Consider the following 16,350-nt stretch of genomic DNA (forward strand, 5'->3'; position numbering starts at 1 on the left):
GGTCTTTTATTACAGATTTAAAGCAGTTTTTCACATATCATATGCTATAGATGCTGTTCATATTTTTCTCTGATGCATAAGGAGACTGTTACATTGTATAGGGTGTTCACATATTATCTGTGAACACATATTGCTCATATTTTTCTCCAAGACTATCATTGCAACTAAATTATTGGCTGGAAGATTTGGAGACCACTCAGGCAGTGTGAATTTAGACTCCTAACTGATGGGAGGGCTGCCTTGTTGCTAGAGTTCCCAAGAGATGCTCTTGCTCCCAAATATTTTGTGCCATGATTCAAGATAGGTAATTTCCCTTGTAGTCCACTGATGGAAATGAGGTGACCCTGCTTATTTCTAATTATTCCTGCCACTAAGGATGTGTTCCTTTGGGCCCTCAACTACACAGAATAGTCTTGTTAGACCCTCCCTACCTTGGGAAAACCTTAAGTTTTACATAATCTTCCATGAACTTTGTGAGATTTCAAAAAGCAATGTTCCAGTTCACTCAATTTAACAAATGTCCTTAGGGTTAAAGCCTGACCTAGTGCTCCACTAACTTATCTTAGTTCATACCTTTACTTATTCCCTGGTTTAAGTATTCCTTGCATTTTTGCAAGTCATAGGAACACATCAAAAGATATTTTTGTATTATATCGAACATTTTTTGTTGTTTTTAGTGAGGGGATCAGTTTGGACTCCTAGGCTGCCATAGTGACAGAAATTGATGTGTTCCATTACATAATAATCTTCTGTCATTCATTCCCAAATCACATGTGTAATCTTTAAAAAGGTATAGGTTTATGATAATAAGGTGCTCTCCAAAAGACTCTAAGTTTGCCTAGGGGGGTTTTAGAAACAATTAGTCTAGCCAAAACCAAAGTAGATTTTAATAAATACCAATTAAAACTTTATATAGACTACATCCACTCAAGGTTGGATCACATTGAAAAACAAGTAGTATAAAGGGCACTGGACACAAATCTAAGGGTCCTGAGTTCTAGTTCTATTACTTTGCTCTGTAATATTGGGTAAGCACTTTAACTGGCAAGCTCTAGGTTTCCTATATATGTAAAATGGAGGGGCCAGGCGCGGTGGCTCACGCTTATAATCCCAGCACTTTGGGAGGCTAAGGTGGGTGGATCACGAGGTCTGGAGTTCGAGACCAGCCTGGTCAACGTGGTGAAACCCCGTCTCTACTAAAAATACAAAAAATAGCTGGGTATGGTGGCGGGCTCCTGTAATTCCAGCTACTCGGGAGGCTGAGGTAGGAGAATCATTTGAACCCGGGAGGAGGAAGTTGCAGTGAGTGGAGATCGTGCCACTGCACTCAAGCCTCAGCAACAGGGCGAGATTCCATCTAGGAAAAAAAAAAAAAAAAGGAGGGATTGGCCCAGATGATCCCTTCAGGACTGTGATTATTGCACAGAAGTAACAAATATAAATAGAGCACACGCAAGATCAGAGTTTCTAATGAGTAAGATGTTCGTTAAGGCTAGCTTACTTTCACATTTTAACATACTGCAGCATAATGTTTTAAACAAACTTTCATTCTGGCGTGGCCATAGTCTTCTTTAAAAAATCTAAAATATTTTTGTATATCAAAATAGGTTTTCAACGATTTCTCAGTATTTGGGCATCTTGTTAGTTTTCTGAGAACTTCAGTATTCCTTTTGTTCTTTCTGGCATTGTTTAATGTAGCTATAAATTGTTTAATGTAGCTATTAATATAATTTAGGGATTATCTGAGTTTTGTGTGAAAAAATACTAATACTCAAAAGCTGCAACTGTACCATCTGCCTGGAGTTTATGTGCAGAATTTGAAAATATATCATTAAAAACTATCAGCTATTGCATTAATCATTTTTTAAAAATCAACCTAATACCATGCAGAGTAAACTGCACAAAGTAAGGTTTAATGCAACATATTCACAGGTTTACACTATAAAGTTGTGAAAAGAATATCTTTCCCAAATTTGATTAAGTGCTGCAAGATGTTGAAGAAACTCAGCACTCAAATGAATTATATGTTTGATGTCATTTTTGGCAAAACCTCAGAAAATGTCACATAAAAGGAAAACATCTTACTTAAAATAAGGTCTTGACAGCAGTCTGGAAAAGTTAACAACTCCATTCCCAAATGGGAACACTGGTTATAATCAAACTTTTAATGATGATATTAGTTCCTCTCTGGAGACAATCTAAATATCCAAACAAAACAAAACAATAAAACACGTGTGTGTGCGCATGCACACGTGCATATGTGCGCACACACATACACATACCCTTCACCTCTTCTACTTTCCAAGAGAGGACAAATTTGTAATTATTTCAATGTAGGCTCCAAATACCTAACCTGAATGTAATCTTTCCTTGCAGAATTTTTAGTGGCCAGCTGAGAAAGAGGTAACAGACTACAACATGAGCTCAGGATTTATTTTAATGACTTTTTAAATTATTATTATTTTTTTTAAGGAACGAGAGATATAGAGAATTCTCATCAGCAATGGAAATGTAGTCCCTGGCTATCATTGCTCCCACATAGTCTAAACCCCAGAGCTGAAATAGTGGGAATTTTTCATGTCTCAACTGCATTTGTATGGTCTTTACATCCATCATCCTCTATATCTCATGTTGTGTGATGTAAGAGAATTAAGAAGACATACTCCTAAAGCAAGGTGCCCCCTTAAGAATTCTTGGTCAATTTCAATATAAACATTCTTTTAAAAAGGCATATTATAAACAAAATTATAACAAAATGACATTATGGGGAAAAAAACACGTGTGTTTATAGCATGAAAAGAAACAAGTCCAGAAAAAATAAATATCACAAAGTTAACTGGTTATCTTTGGCGAAGTATTATGGGGTAATCTTTCTTTTTAACCTTTATGCCTTTCTACATTTCTGATATTTTTGCAAAGAATAAATGTTACTTTTATAATGTAAGAAATACAGCTTTTTTTTTTTAAATAAAGAGACAGTAGTGACCCCCAACTAATATTTACCTGTATGAATTAAGCAATCTATTTTTACTGGGTCAGGAATGACACAGATATTAGTAATAGGAGGACAAATTGCAGTTACTAAAAATATAGCTAAAGGCTCTTGTCAAATTCTCAACATTGAAATTACAACCACCAGGCCAGAAAGAAAGGTTATTAGAAAACTGTGTTAAGACAGCAAAGGGATGCAGAGAGATATCCTAAATACGTTGGTTCTTAATAAGAATAGCAACAGATGGGCTGGGCGTGGTGGCTCATGCCTGTAATCCCAGCACTTTGGGAGGCTGAGGCAGCCGGATCACCTAAGGTCAGGAGTTCAACACCAGCCTGGCCAACAGGGCAAAACCCCGTCTCTACTAAAAATAAAAAAGTCAGCCAGGTGTGGCGGTGCGTGCCTGTAATTCCAGCTACTCAGGAGGCTGAGGCAAGAGAATTGCTTGAACCCAGGAGGTGGAGGTTGCAGTGAGCTGAGATCGCACCACTGCACTCCAACCTGGGAGACAGAGAGAGACTCTGTAACAACAACAACAACAACAACAACAACAACAACAACAACAACAACAACAACAAAGTATCCCAAGCAACACTAGGAGGTCTGCAAGATGACCCAGAATTTAAGACATAAAAATATGTGAATTGGTTAGAATTTATTTTTTATTGCTCATAAAAATTAAATATGCCTATAATGTAGGGTTCACAAAGTAAAGCTCAACAAGATTCGCTAATTATGACTTGGAAGAAAGTTTGAGATACATTGTCTAAAAAAGAAGAAAGTACTTTATGGACTCTTAAAGATGATCATCTCTTATTTACTTTACCAAAAGATTAAATTCTTCACGTAATTGTGAGGGTATGTACATCTTCATATTTGCTACAGACCTTTAAAAATCTTTACTATTTAAGAAATTATATTATTGAAAGATATCTTGTTTAAAATATTGCATGGTTTCTAGCACTTAAAGGTAGTAAGGGGTTCAAGAAAATTTCAGTTGAGAGGCCGACTGCCCTAGCTACAGAATAAAGCTCTATTTTTCCAGGACTTTCAGGAAATGAGGTATTCCACACAACTGAATAGTCTAGATAAGAGAACTTTATCTTTAATTGATTAAAATGATTAATTTTTTTAACTAATTAGGTTGGAATCATTGCCCATTCTCTATCTTATTAAAGAATAATAAATACAATTTAAACTTCTCTTAATGAATCAGGCCCATTACAATAGGTAGGGATAACTATATCTTTTAAAGATATACACATTCAGAGTAAAGTATGTTTAACAAGTATTTCCATAATATTTGACTCTTATGTTCTTGTGTTTCCTGACCTAGTGTCAGCTGGTTGGCGATCACCTCTTGCTGCTACCAAAATGAATGAATGTCTCTAGCCATGCTTTTCTCTCACACTTAAAAAAAAAATTGTTGTTAGCCCAATAAAATACTGGGCTAGAAAGGTCCACAGGTCAGTGCCTTTTCTGGCTTCTCTTTTGCTTGTTTATTTATTTATTAAATTATTGAGATATACTTCACATTCCATAAAATTCACCCTTTTAGAGTATACGCTCCCTCACTTTTATTCTTTAATTGGTTTTTAGCTTAGAAAACCAGATAATCAATTTATTAGTGGCTATGCCCAAAGTAAGAAGAACTAGAAAATGATGGCTGGCCTGAGATGCATCCAATGAATCAAGTGCAAATATACTTTCACTTTATGTAAATAAAGTAAAAATTAGCACATAGATTAAGAGTAGACTATGAAGAAAAATAGGTCTGATACTTCTGGGTTCCAAGAAAAAAAAAATAACTCAACAGTACCTAAAGAAAGTTAACTGCTTTGGAAAAGAGAACCAGTTTGCTCAATAAGAAAATTTTACATGGTATTAAGTAGAACACAGAGCTAACACTCAAAGAGGGTTTTTGTTTCTTACACCAACTAAGACCAAGCTAGTTTAATACTATATATTACCCAGATGAAAAGTACTCAAAAACTATATACTTTCACAACCTATCAAGCCTGAGGGACTCTAGTCTGATTTAATCCAGTATTAAAAAGATAGTCTGAAGAAATGTGAAATAACCCAGTGCAACTTGAGAGGTACTAGGCACCTCAGGGATATGTTTCATGAAGAGGCTTTAAAATTCTTTCTTGATTTACAAGCTCAGCCTGACCCTTCTCCTCTAATTTCTGGCACCAGTCATAGAGCAGGTATTGTCTGCTTAGAACTTTGAAAGAGGACCTAACACCTTATCTCTTTAAAGCTGATTAGAGAATATGTCCAAACCTGTCATCTCTATGTGACTATGTTCAGTTTGGTACTGGTTTTGATATGAAACTTAAAGAAATCTGGAAAAGACTTAGAGACATGATTTAATGAAAAGGATTATATAGTTTATTAAAGAACCTGACAGAGCCAAGACAGGAAACCAACTCTATCTCCAATTAACCATCAATCTTATTCAAAATTTATTATCCTCCCACCCCCCACAAAAACCTTATGCACAGGCCTCGATGATTTACAATGGGACTAAAGACACTCCAAGGCTGTAAACAGGATTGTCCTGCAGTACATCTCTTTTGACATTGCTGGTATCTATAGTAAAACACCGCATTTTTTGTTTACCTAAATTAGGGTGTTAGAGCCTACTGCAAATTCTATATTCAATCCCAAAGTGCTGGGATTACAGGTGTGAGCCACCGCGCCTGGCCTCAATTTGCTTTTATGATTGTTAACCATGTGAAAATATTTTTATGCCATAATTAGAAAGAGAATTATATTAGTAAGTATTTTTCTGTTAACTTTCCTTATATCATATAGAAATAACTGGATTTTCTCTAAATCCAAATGACTGTTAAAATTAGCTTCACCCAAAATTGGGTCATTTGATTGATATTGTATTTTCTCATCTCAAAATGTGCCATTTTATTTATTTACTTTTCATTGTTTTATTTTGAAATTATTTTAGACTTACACAGAAGTTGCAAAAATAATACAGTTACCATATACCTTTAATGTTAAGGCCTTCCGTGACCATAGATTAGTGATCAAAACCATGCCAATAATGTTGGAACAATACTATTAACTAACTACAGACCTTATCAGAATTTCACCATTTTCCACACTAATATCCTTTTTTTTTGTTCTATGATTCTATCTAGGATTGAACTGCATTTATTTGCCATGTCTCCTTGGTCTCTTCTGATCTATGACAATTCATCAATCATTCCTTGTCTTTCATGACCTTGACACTTTGAAGAGTTTTGGTTAGATACTTTGTAGAATGTCTCTCAATTTGAGTTTGATGTTTTCTAATTGAATTATGATTATTTATTTTTGGGAAGATTACCACAGAAGTAGTATTCCTTCTCAGTGCATTATATCAGGAGTAACACAATGTCTTTTGTCTTATTGTTGGTGATATTACCTCGATCCCTTGGTTAAAATGGTGTCTGCTGAGTTGCTGTACTATAAAGTTACTCTTTTTACCTTTGAGTTTTATAAATATTTAGGGGAAAATACTTTGACACTATACAGATATTCTGTTTCTCTTCAAGTTTCTCTCTACTAACTTTAGCATCTATTGGTAGATGGTAGATCTTGCTTATTGGCAACAGTTATTTACTGTGGTGTTCTAATGGTGCCTTTCTAGTTCTCTGATTTCTACTTTAATTACTTGGAATTCTGTAAGAAAGAACTTTCTCTTCTGTTATTTACATCCTTACTTCAGTATGAGCTGTGAATATTTATATTATTTATAAATTATTTATAAGTATGCTAATATATTTATAAATATATTTTATACAATATGTTGACATGTATAATGTTATAATAATAAATAATAATATATGCTATTTGTATATTTATATTTAAATGTAAATTATATAGTGTTATAATCCCAAAATATATATTATTTATATAATATGTATATAATATTAACTATATATAATATATAGTTAATTATATTAACTATATATAATATATATAGTTAATTATATTAACCATATTATATATAGTTAATTATATGAAACTATAGTTAATTATATTAACTATATATAATAATAGTTTCATATAATTAACTATATATAATATGGTTAATATAATTAACTATATATATAATATAGTTAGTTATATTAACTAACTATATATATCGTTAATATAATTAACTATATTATATATATAGTTAATTATATTAACCATATTATATATAGTTAATTATATGAAACTATTATTATTTATTTTGTTCAAATTTTTCCAGCTTTGGCCATTGGTAGCTCTTTCAGGTTGGCTTGTGTGCCCTTTTAGCTTGTCCCCATCCTTTGAGCACTTTCTTACTTTCTGGTACCACAAGATACTTCCAGCTGATCTTGTATTTTCAGTTCTCCAGACCTGCAATCAACCACTTCTTTGAGGAGCTGTGGTTACTCTAATCGGAGTACTGTTTTTAGAAAGCAAGAGCTGGGCACTAAGTAGACCATTTGATTTTGATTCTAATATTGTTAGAGTGCTATTAGGAGCAATATTTTATTATGTTTTATTATCAGTATTTTGTTAGAGTGCTTAGCAAAATTCTTTTTTAGAACCATCTATGATGTACATTATGGATTACCTTTTTCTTAGAATTGTATTTCCTCTAAAGTTACTGTGATCTTTTAAAATTGGCAAGTATTGCTGTTATAATGGTAGAAAATTGACTATGAATTTATTATGAAAAATGTGTGATTTTAGTAAATACTACATTATATTTGAAATTCTTCTTTCCTCATGATTAAAAATGATACCATGAGCTTTCTCACTACATAGCATTATGGAAACAAAGTAAAATTTTAGGAATTCTTGAATGTGTGTGAGAACATTCTGACACTGCTGAGGCAGGTAGATCACCTGAGGTCAGGAGTTCGAGACCAGCCTGATCAACATGGTGAAACCCTGTCTCTACTAAAAATACAAAAAATCAGACAGGTGTGGTGGTGCATGCTTGTAGTTTCAGCTACTTGGGAGGCTGAGGTACGAGAATCACTTGAACCCAAAGGCGGGGGTTGCAGTGAGCCAAGATCGCGCCACCACACTCCAGCCTGGGTGACAGAGTGAGACTCCATCTCAAAAAATAAGTAAATAAATAAATAAATAAAAGCAGATTGAAATGAGCTCTGTTAAGAATCTTCTCTTTTGCATTAAGAAATCAGTCTTTAAGACTAATGTCTTTACCTGCCTATTTATTATTTCAAAGGGAGACAAATAAATAAACTTAGCACTGCTTATGTCTAATATAGGCCTTACCTGTATGGCACTATTATAGTATACCTATTGCATTTCTTTCACTCCTACTAGATCGTAACTATAAGTCACAGTGTTACACTCCTAATCCAGCATAGTGAGGGTACTAATAATTATTAGCTCAAAAGCAAATAAAATATTTAAGTTTTATATTTTATTCTTTCTAGTTGAAAGATCTTTCTAGTTGAAATTATTTTCATATATTTAAAATACTTTTAATTATAAGAAACAGTCTTCTAAGAAAATTACTTATAAACCTAAAAATAAAATAATCCTGACTGTACTTGTTTCAAATCTCATTAATGCTAATATACTGTTTCTATTCTGGGTTACATTTTGCTTTCATGATCTAGTCACAAATAAGTTTATCCCTTCTTCTAAATTGTTTATTATTTGTGCCACTATACTTCAGTTAATTTTTAAATAATGTTTCATTCAAATATATACTTCAATGACTTTCAAATCTTCATGAAGTATGTATAATATCTGCCTTTATGAAAATAGTCATTGGGGATTTTGTACAAATAATCTTAGAATTGAGAACTACGCCCTTTAAATAGTTATCTGGTATTACTCATGCTACTTAAAATAAACAATAATAATACCTATGGCCAAACATTGTGCCACTGTATTAGAATGTGTAGTCTTTAAGGCTAGATGCTACATCTTATTTGTTAATGTACTTCCAGTGACTGTTAATAGAATCTAGTAGGTAAAACACTTCAAGCTTTCAAAAGCATAAAAATACAGAATATATATGTACAAGCAAATGTGTTATATCAAACTTAGTATACATTATAAGAGGCAATTGAATAAACTTTCTGATCATATTCACTGAATGGACAATACAATTTATCACTGTAAAAAGAAAACAGATGTGGGTTCCAAGCTGTTATTTTGGAAACTGAACATTACATGCTTTATAGCTGAAACAATTTTAAACTAAATTAAAGATCATCAATGAAAAAGCTTTTTTTTTGAAGCTTAATAAAAATCATAGTGAAACAAAGAAGCTAGTTAACCTGTATAAACAGCAAGATGTTATTTTGATCAGCTTTATCAATACTTTAGACTTTCTATGTCTTAACATAAGAGTAAAAACAAAAAACAAACAAAAAACAAAATTAGGTATTTAATACTATTCAAACCAACACACAAATGTTTACCTAAGTCCCAACCACAGGGCTCAAACACTTTTAAAAAATGTTTTAAAGAATATGCAATATATATATAAACATTCCACCCTTGTGCACTTTTAATCTAGTTAGATGCTATGGCAACCTTTAAGTTTTGCTAGATTTCAAGTATTCTGTTAGTTTTCATGAAGGTTACTTAAGAACAACAGTTACAATCCCATTTGCACTGAATTTACTTCTTAGACAAATTTCCTGGGTGGAAATTTATTTTCCTGGCTAACTGTTCAAAGAAAGTATTAAACACACACACACACACACACACACACACACACACACACACATCCTAACTCAAGAGGGAGGGAAAGAAAGAGGGAAGAAAAAATGAGAAGGAAAGGAGAAGGGAAGGGATGAATACGGGAGAGGGCAGGGAGGAGCTAAGAAAACAGAGAAGGAGGAGTATCAAGTGAAAAAATAAGCGTGATAAATGCCCTTACCTTCACTTCTTTTTTCTGCTTGTTTTGCTGCATTTTCTACTTTTTTTTGTTTTGCTGCTAAGAGTTCCCGTTTTAATTGTCTTGCTTCTTTTCTGAGCTCTTCACTATAAAGCAAAAAGAGTTATATAAGTATATAATATATTGAGAGTAAAAATTGTTTAGCAAAAACAGAATCATTGGTATACTACATCTAAGAAAAATAAAGTGAATAATGTAATTCATTCATTTTGTTTCCGCGTATGTATACTTGTGCCATAGAAATACACTTAAAGGATTTTAAGAGTTCTAATTTTTTCATAATAATATGAATTACTATAAAATATACCCCCTATCAAATATGTGATAAATGACCCATTATCTTCCTAATTCACTAACAAATTTAACATTCTAGTTTCAGTTTAATAATTTATGGAGATACTGGATCAAAACAAAATTTTTAATATAAATATTACTCATTAAGCATGGACATACACAAAAAGTTTGGCTTCAAAAATGGTTGAATTCCTGAACTGGTACCAGTTACTACCATTTATTAAGTAATTATTACACGGTAGGTGTCACGCTACAAACTTTTAACTCATTTGATTTTTAAACCCAAGTTTTTAACTCATTTACTACTACAGTTTGGCATATAATTTCCTTTTAATTTCCTGGTAGTTAAATCTACCAGGGTGAGGTCGGATGATTAATATAATCATGTGTTAAAGACAAACTTAGAAGTAAATGTTGACTTCACTACAAAGCACTAGCTAAGTGACTTGCTTCTCCATGCCAGTTTTAGGGCAGGAGATTCAAATTCATGCCTTGCAAAGAATTATTAACTACTCATTATCATAAACCCTTAGGGTTACTTGTAACTAGTCAAGACTGTGCATATATTATCTATGAAAGTCAAATACCCACAGTATTTTCAACAAAATCTAGAGTGAATCATGGAAATTCAAAGGCTATAAACCCAAGTAGGCACTCCACTCTGAAAATGTTTATCAAAGATATTCAAGCCAAGGTTTAGTGGAATCTGAAGTCTAGATAATTACATATGTGATTGAACCTTTAGTGCTTCTTTCCTTATCCCAAATCCTATACCTTTTTACCACTGCCATGTATTAGTTACCAAACTGCTGGGTCTTACGATGTGCGTAACTCAGTTCTTTTTATCTTTTCTTCCACACCAGACACACACAGCCACATTTTGCATCTGCTTGGCCTCCAAGATCCTGAATTCTGAAAGTTCCCTCAGTGATCAAAATCCACTACCTTTTTAACTTTTTCAGCCTTTCATTTCTACTAAGCTTGCACATATTCCCATAATAATGAAAGCCAATTCCTTAACTGTAGTTCATGGTCCATCAGCCCCATTCTAGCCCTAATTGGCTATCTATCCAAACTGGATGCTATGACCAGTCATTTCACTGATGACCTCATCAGCACTCATAAGTTCCTTGTTTGTCCTGTGGATACATCATAATCACCTGGAAGAACTTGCTAGCAACATGTTGGGGGAGACAAACCTCCAGGGAATATAATAACTTTAGATGTGGAATGTTGCCTGGAAATTTGCCCTTGTAACAAGATCCCCAGGTGATTCCAGTATGTACTCAGGTTTGGGATCCAATGCTCTAGGATCTTATTATAGAAATTATCTTCTCTCTTTTACAATTTCAAACGCTCCCACCTCACTGATCCTTTTATTCAGCAAACAAACATGCTCAAATTTCTCTGGACTTGGCTCAAATCAAGTGATTATTATCTTCACAAATGGACTCCATTCTTGAAAGAATAGTTTACCTATACAGTCTGCTTTATTAACCTCTAACTTCTTAATCTCTTGCAATCTATCCCTCTTACAGTCTACTGAAACTGCTTCTATATCAACCAAATTCAATGGCCTTTTCTCATTCCCCCTCTTCCTTTTTGGCCTCTATCATTCAATGATGTTAATTATTCCTTCCTTCTCCTTTCTTCTTAGAATTCTATCCCAGTCAGGCTTATATACCATTTTAGCATTTTGAATCTCCAATTCTTCTCCTGGTTACTCTTTTTCTTCCCATACTATAATTGTTGACATTTTTCTCATCTCTATACTTTGTACACTGGCATTTTAATCTAATCTCATAACATCAACTATCACTCCTATATAGGTTATTTCCAAATGTAGATGTTTTGCCTTAATGGTCCTGCATTTGTAACTACCTTCTACAAATTTCTGCGTAGATTAACTCAGAAATTTAAGGTAAGACATATACTGATATGGTATGGCTGTATCCCCACCCAAATCTCATTTTGAATTGTAGTTCCCATAATCCCCATGTCTTGTGGGAGGGACCTGATGGAAAGTGATTGGATCATGGTGGCAGTTTCTCCCATGCTATTCTCATGATAGTGAGTGAGTTCTCATGAGATCTGATGGTTTTATAAGCATTTGGTATTTCCACTGCTGGCACTCATTCTCTCTCCTGTCACCCTGTGAAGAGATGTCTTCCACCATGATTGTAAGTTTCCTGAGGCCTCCCCAGTCATGCAGAACTGTGAGTCAATTAAACCTCTTTTCTTTATAAATTACCCCAGTCTTGGGTATATCTTTATTAGCAGCATGAGAACAGACTAATACACATACAATTTTAAGTTTCCTAGTAGATAGATTTAAAAACTAAAAGGAGCCGGGTGTGGTGGCTCATGCCTGTAATCCCAGCACTTTGGGAGGCCGAGGCAGGTGGATCACGAGGTCAGGAGATCGAGACCATCCTGGCTAACATGGTGAAACTCCGTCTCTACTAAAAAAAATACAAAACATTGGCCAGGCGGGGTGGCGGGCACCTGTAGTCCCAGCTATTCGGGAGGCTGAGGCAGGAAAATGGTGCAAACCCGAGAGGCGGAGCCTGCAGATCGCACCACTGCACTCTAGCCTGGGCGACAGAGTGAGACTCTGTCTCAAAAAAAAAAAAAACAACAACAACAACAACTAAAAGGAAACATTAATTTTTACATAATATATCCAAAATATTACCAATTTAACATAAAACCAATATAGAGAATATTAATGTGATATTCAACACTCTCTTTTGTACTAAGTCTTCAAAATACAGTGTGCATTTTACACTTATAGCAAATCTCAATTGAGACTAGCCTCATTTCAAGGACTCAACTCTAGAGAAACAGCAGGCTGGACATCTCAACATAATTACAAATTCTTTATGTCCAAACCTGAAATCCTCTCCTTCTTGCCCAAATTTGTTCCTTCTCCTGAAGTCTCTATTTGATCATGGAACCATAATCTTTTGAATGACCAGACTTTAAATTTCCCTTGGACTCTTCTCCCTTTCCTTTCATTGAATCAGTGTTGAAGTACACCATTTTCTAATCTCTCTCACATATAACAGCTCCTCTTGACTTTAACCATCAATGCCTAGTTTAGGCTGTCATTATGTGTTCTCAGGTAAGTACAATTATTTCCTATTTCTTAAAGCTATATGAACACAACTGTAGATATCCCATATTTACTTGGTATGACATAAAAATGGAACTGGGTAGCCGCTGCACAGGGAACAGCAAACACATCTTCCATTTACTCCATCAAACATTCCTATCTTTTTATTATGCTACTTTGTATAGCTTTCAATTTGGTAAGTAATTCAGTCATTTAGATGATGTTTTCCGAACACTAAGCTCTTTGAGGTAGAGATTATTTTGAGAGTTGAAGAGGAAATGGTGCATTTCTAGGGTAGACAAACTAGTTATGAGAATAATTTGAAGTACACAAAGAATGAGGCAAAGAAAGTATAGACTGTTTACGATACTATTGTAGAGGGAGTAGAACATAGCTATTATAAGACTTAACTTTGGATTCAGAAAGTATTGATTTAAAAGCCAACTCTATCACTTATTAGCCAGGTGACCTGAGAATAGTTACTTAACTTCTCTGAGACTCAGTTTATTCAACTATAAATTAGGGGTAAGGTATGTAAAATATTGAGCACACAAGACATGTTCAACAAACAGTAGCTATTATGATTTAGGTCATCTATTTAAAATAGCACCATTGTTAAGAGCTGTCTGTCATATGGGCATAGTTCTTTATTATTTATTATAAATGAATGTTATTTCTACTATATACAGCAAACAACTCTTCATCATTTTAAGAGGGCAATGAATGCACAATGCTTGCTTCTAAAAATCTATCCTTAAATAGTCAAAGATTTAGACACAGTATTAATGTTGTCATATCATATACAAACTGAGCAATGATGAATAAAAACTCAAAAATGACAAGGTGAGACAGAGAAGGGTAGGTCTATACAGATTATTAAGAATTGCTTCATTATGCTAAATGTTTCAAGTGATTGAAGATTTACAATGTTGTCAAAATCTTTGAGACCATTCAAGCAACACCATTTGTTAGTACTGTGGAATCCATAACTCTTGAAACAAAGTGCAAGTTTTTAAACCAATTTTTAGATCACAGTCTAAATTTAGGATTCCCAATCTTACATTCTCTGGAATATCATCCTATCCACTGGCATCAGAATATATTTAAATATGTTCAAATGAGAATTAAAATTGTAAGCTTGGAGTATATGTCACCATATACTGCCAAACTATGGGCTTACTTTAGAGTCCAGAAAGCATTGTCTTGGCCTCCTCAAAGCCTAGTCTCTGCTTAAATGGTAAAAAAAAAAAAAAAAAAAAAAAAAAATGGCTTTTATAAACTGTTACTAACTCTAAGCCACTTATTGTTTTCCTCACAGTTATATTTCATTTGAATTTTAATATGCTTTGTATGACATCAGCATTTATCCACCAGATATTTCTGTATTGAATATATTTTTTATCTAGTAAATCTGCAATAAGTTACTCCCTAATGGAAAAAAGAATTTCTTAAAAAAACACCCAATAAAATATCAGCAGCCTAGAAATTACAGTAGCTTTATACATTTAGTATTGGCAAAGAAATTACTAATTCATTTAGCAATTTTTGGAGCACTTAATATTTACATGGTAACATTCTGGGTACTGGCACAGAAATCAAGATGATTAAGGAAGGGAACCTCACTTTGCTAGGTTCTGTAAATCAGTTACCTCTTCTATCCCTCAATAATCTTTTTAATGAGCTGTGATATAGGCATTTTATAGGTAAAAAGGCTGACGTTTATGAAGATCAAATAAACACCTTTTTAGAAGTCACATAGTGAGTAAGTGACAGAGCTAGAAATTAAAAATGGGACTATCTGAACTCCAGGTCTATGCTCTTTCCATGCTGTTTCATGGACACCTTGAGAAAATGTTCAAGGAGCCTAAATTCCAAGGAGGGATATAAGCCATGTATATCAATAATAAAAACAGTACATAATAAAAAGCAGCAACTTCCATGACAAATAAATGATTGAAGCATTTTGAAATTCAGTGAAGAAAAGAGTACTGCAGGACAAATAAGAGATGGGCTCACAGAGGAAGCATGCGAACTGCGATGTGAAAGATAAGTGATAAGTAGGAATTAGCTATTTACAGACAGAATGAAGACGCATCCAAGCAGTGTGTCTAAACCAAGAAAGAGAGATGGAAAAACAGGGTACATGCTAAAACATGAAGGTATTTGGCTATTGTATAAAATAATTTAAAGTGGGGCAAGGTAACTAGTAATGAAAGATAGAGCTGAGAAAAGGATCTGGGGTAAAGTATAAATGCCAAGCATTTGTGAGTAAAGTGACAATATTTTCCCTCAATTTTTTCACACCTTTGGCCTTTCCATTTTTTTTTTTTTTGCAACCGATTTCTCAACTGTTCTTAGTGTCTTCATTTAACCCACTATCCACCCATTTTAATACCTGACTTGTAATCCACACACTCCTTAAATGGCTCTCTCAAAAGTAACTTATGACCCCCTAATCACAAATTTCAATGGCTTCTGGTTAGATTGTAACTTAGACCTTGAAAAGAATCCAACTTTGTTGAACATCTTACCCCACTTTGCCCCTCTGCTATTTCAGAAATAGTGTCATGAGTGTCTTAGGACACTTAGGATCTTATCCTACCTCTTTGATATTCTTTCTCTGCTTCCACTGGTTCTACTTTTCTACCTTCTGCTCCTCAAAATTAGATGCTTCTCAACCTTCTTTTCCTCTCTATAAATTTCATCAACACTCAGGACTGCAATTCTCTCTGTCTTAATGCACCCAACATATAAAATCAAGATTATTAGCCTATGCTTTTACCTATTTCCACTTTCAAGATTAAATTGACATTTCTAACTGCCAGATGAAAAATTCCACTAGACATACCACAAATGCATCAAATTTACCATTTTAAAAGTGAGATTGATAATGTTAGCTCCTCAACGAACACCAACTAATTCCTCTCTTTTCTATTTCTGATAAAGCTACCACAATGCTGGTTGTCAAGCCCACCTTCTAGTTATCACTCTCTTACTTACTACATCTTTCCATTTTCCTTTATA

At 33.9% G+C, this 16,350-nt stretch overlaps 1 protein-coding gene across 1 annotated transcript in view; it reads right to left on the reverse strand.

Moving 5' to 3' along the window:
- The window catches only part of CWC27 (CWC27 spliceosome associated cyclophilin), a 250,864-nt gene that overhangs the window by 124,451 nt on the left and 110,063 nt on the right, over positions 1–16,350 (reverse strand). Inside the window, exon 11 of the mRNA XM_024928816.4 lies at positions 9,900–10,003. Within this exon, the coding sequence (XP_024784584.2) occupies positions 9,900–10,003 (104 nt within the window). The remainder of the gene's footprint in view (positions 1–9,899; positions 10,004–16,350) is intronic.

This window comes from Pan paniscus, chromosome 4 (assembly GCF_029289425.2).
Source record: "Pan paniscus chromosome 4, NHGRI_mPanPan1-v2.0_pri, whole genome shotgun sequence".
NCBI classification, from domain to species: Eukaryota; Metazoa; Chordata; class Mammalia; order Primates; family Hominidae; genus Pan; species Pan paniscus.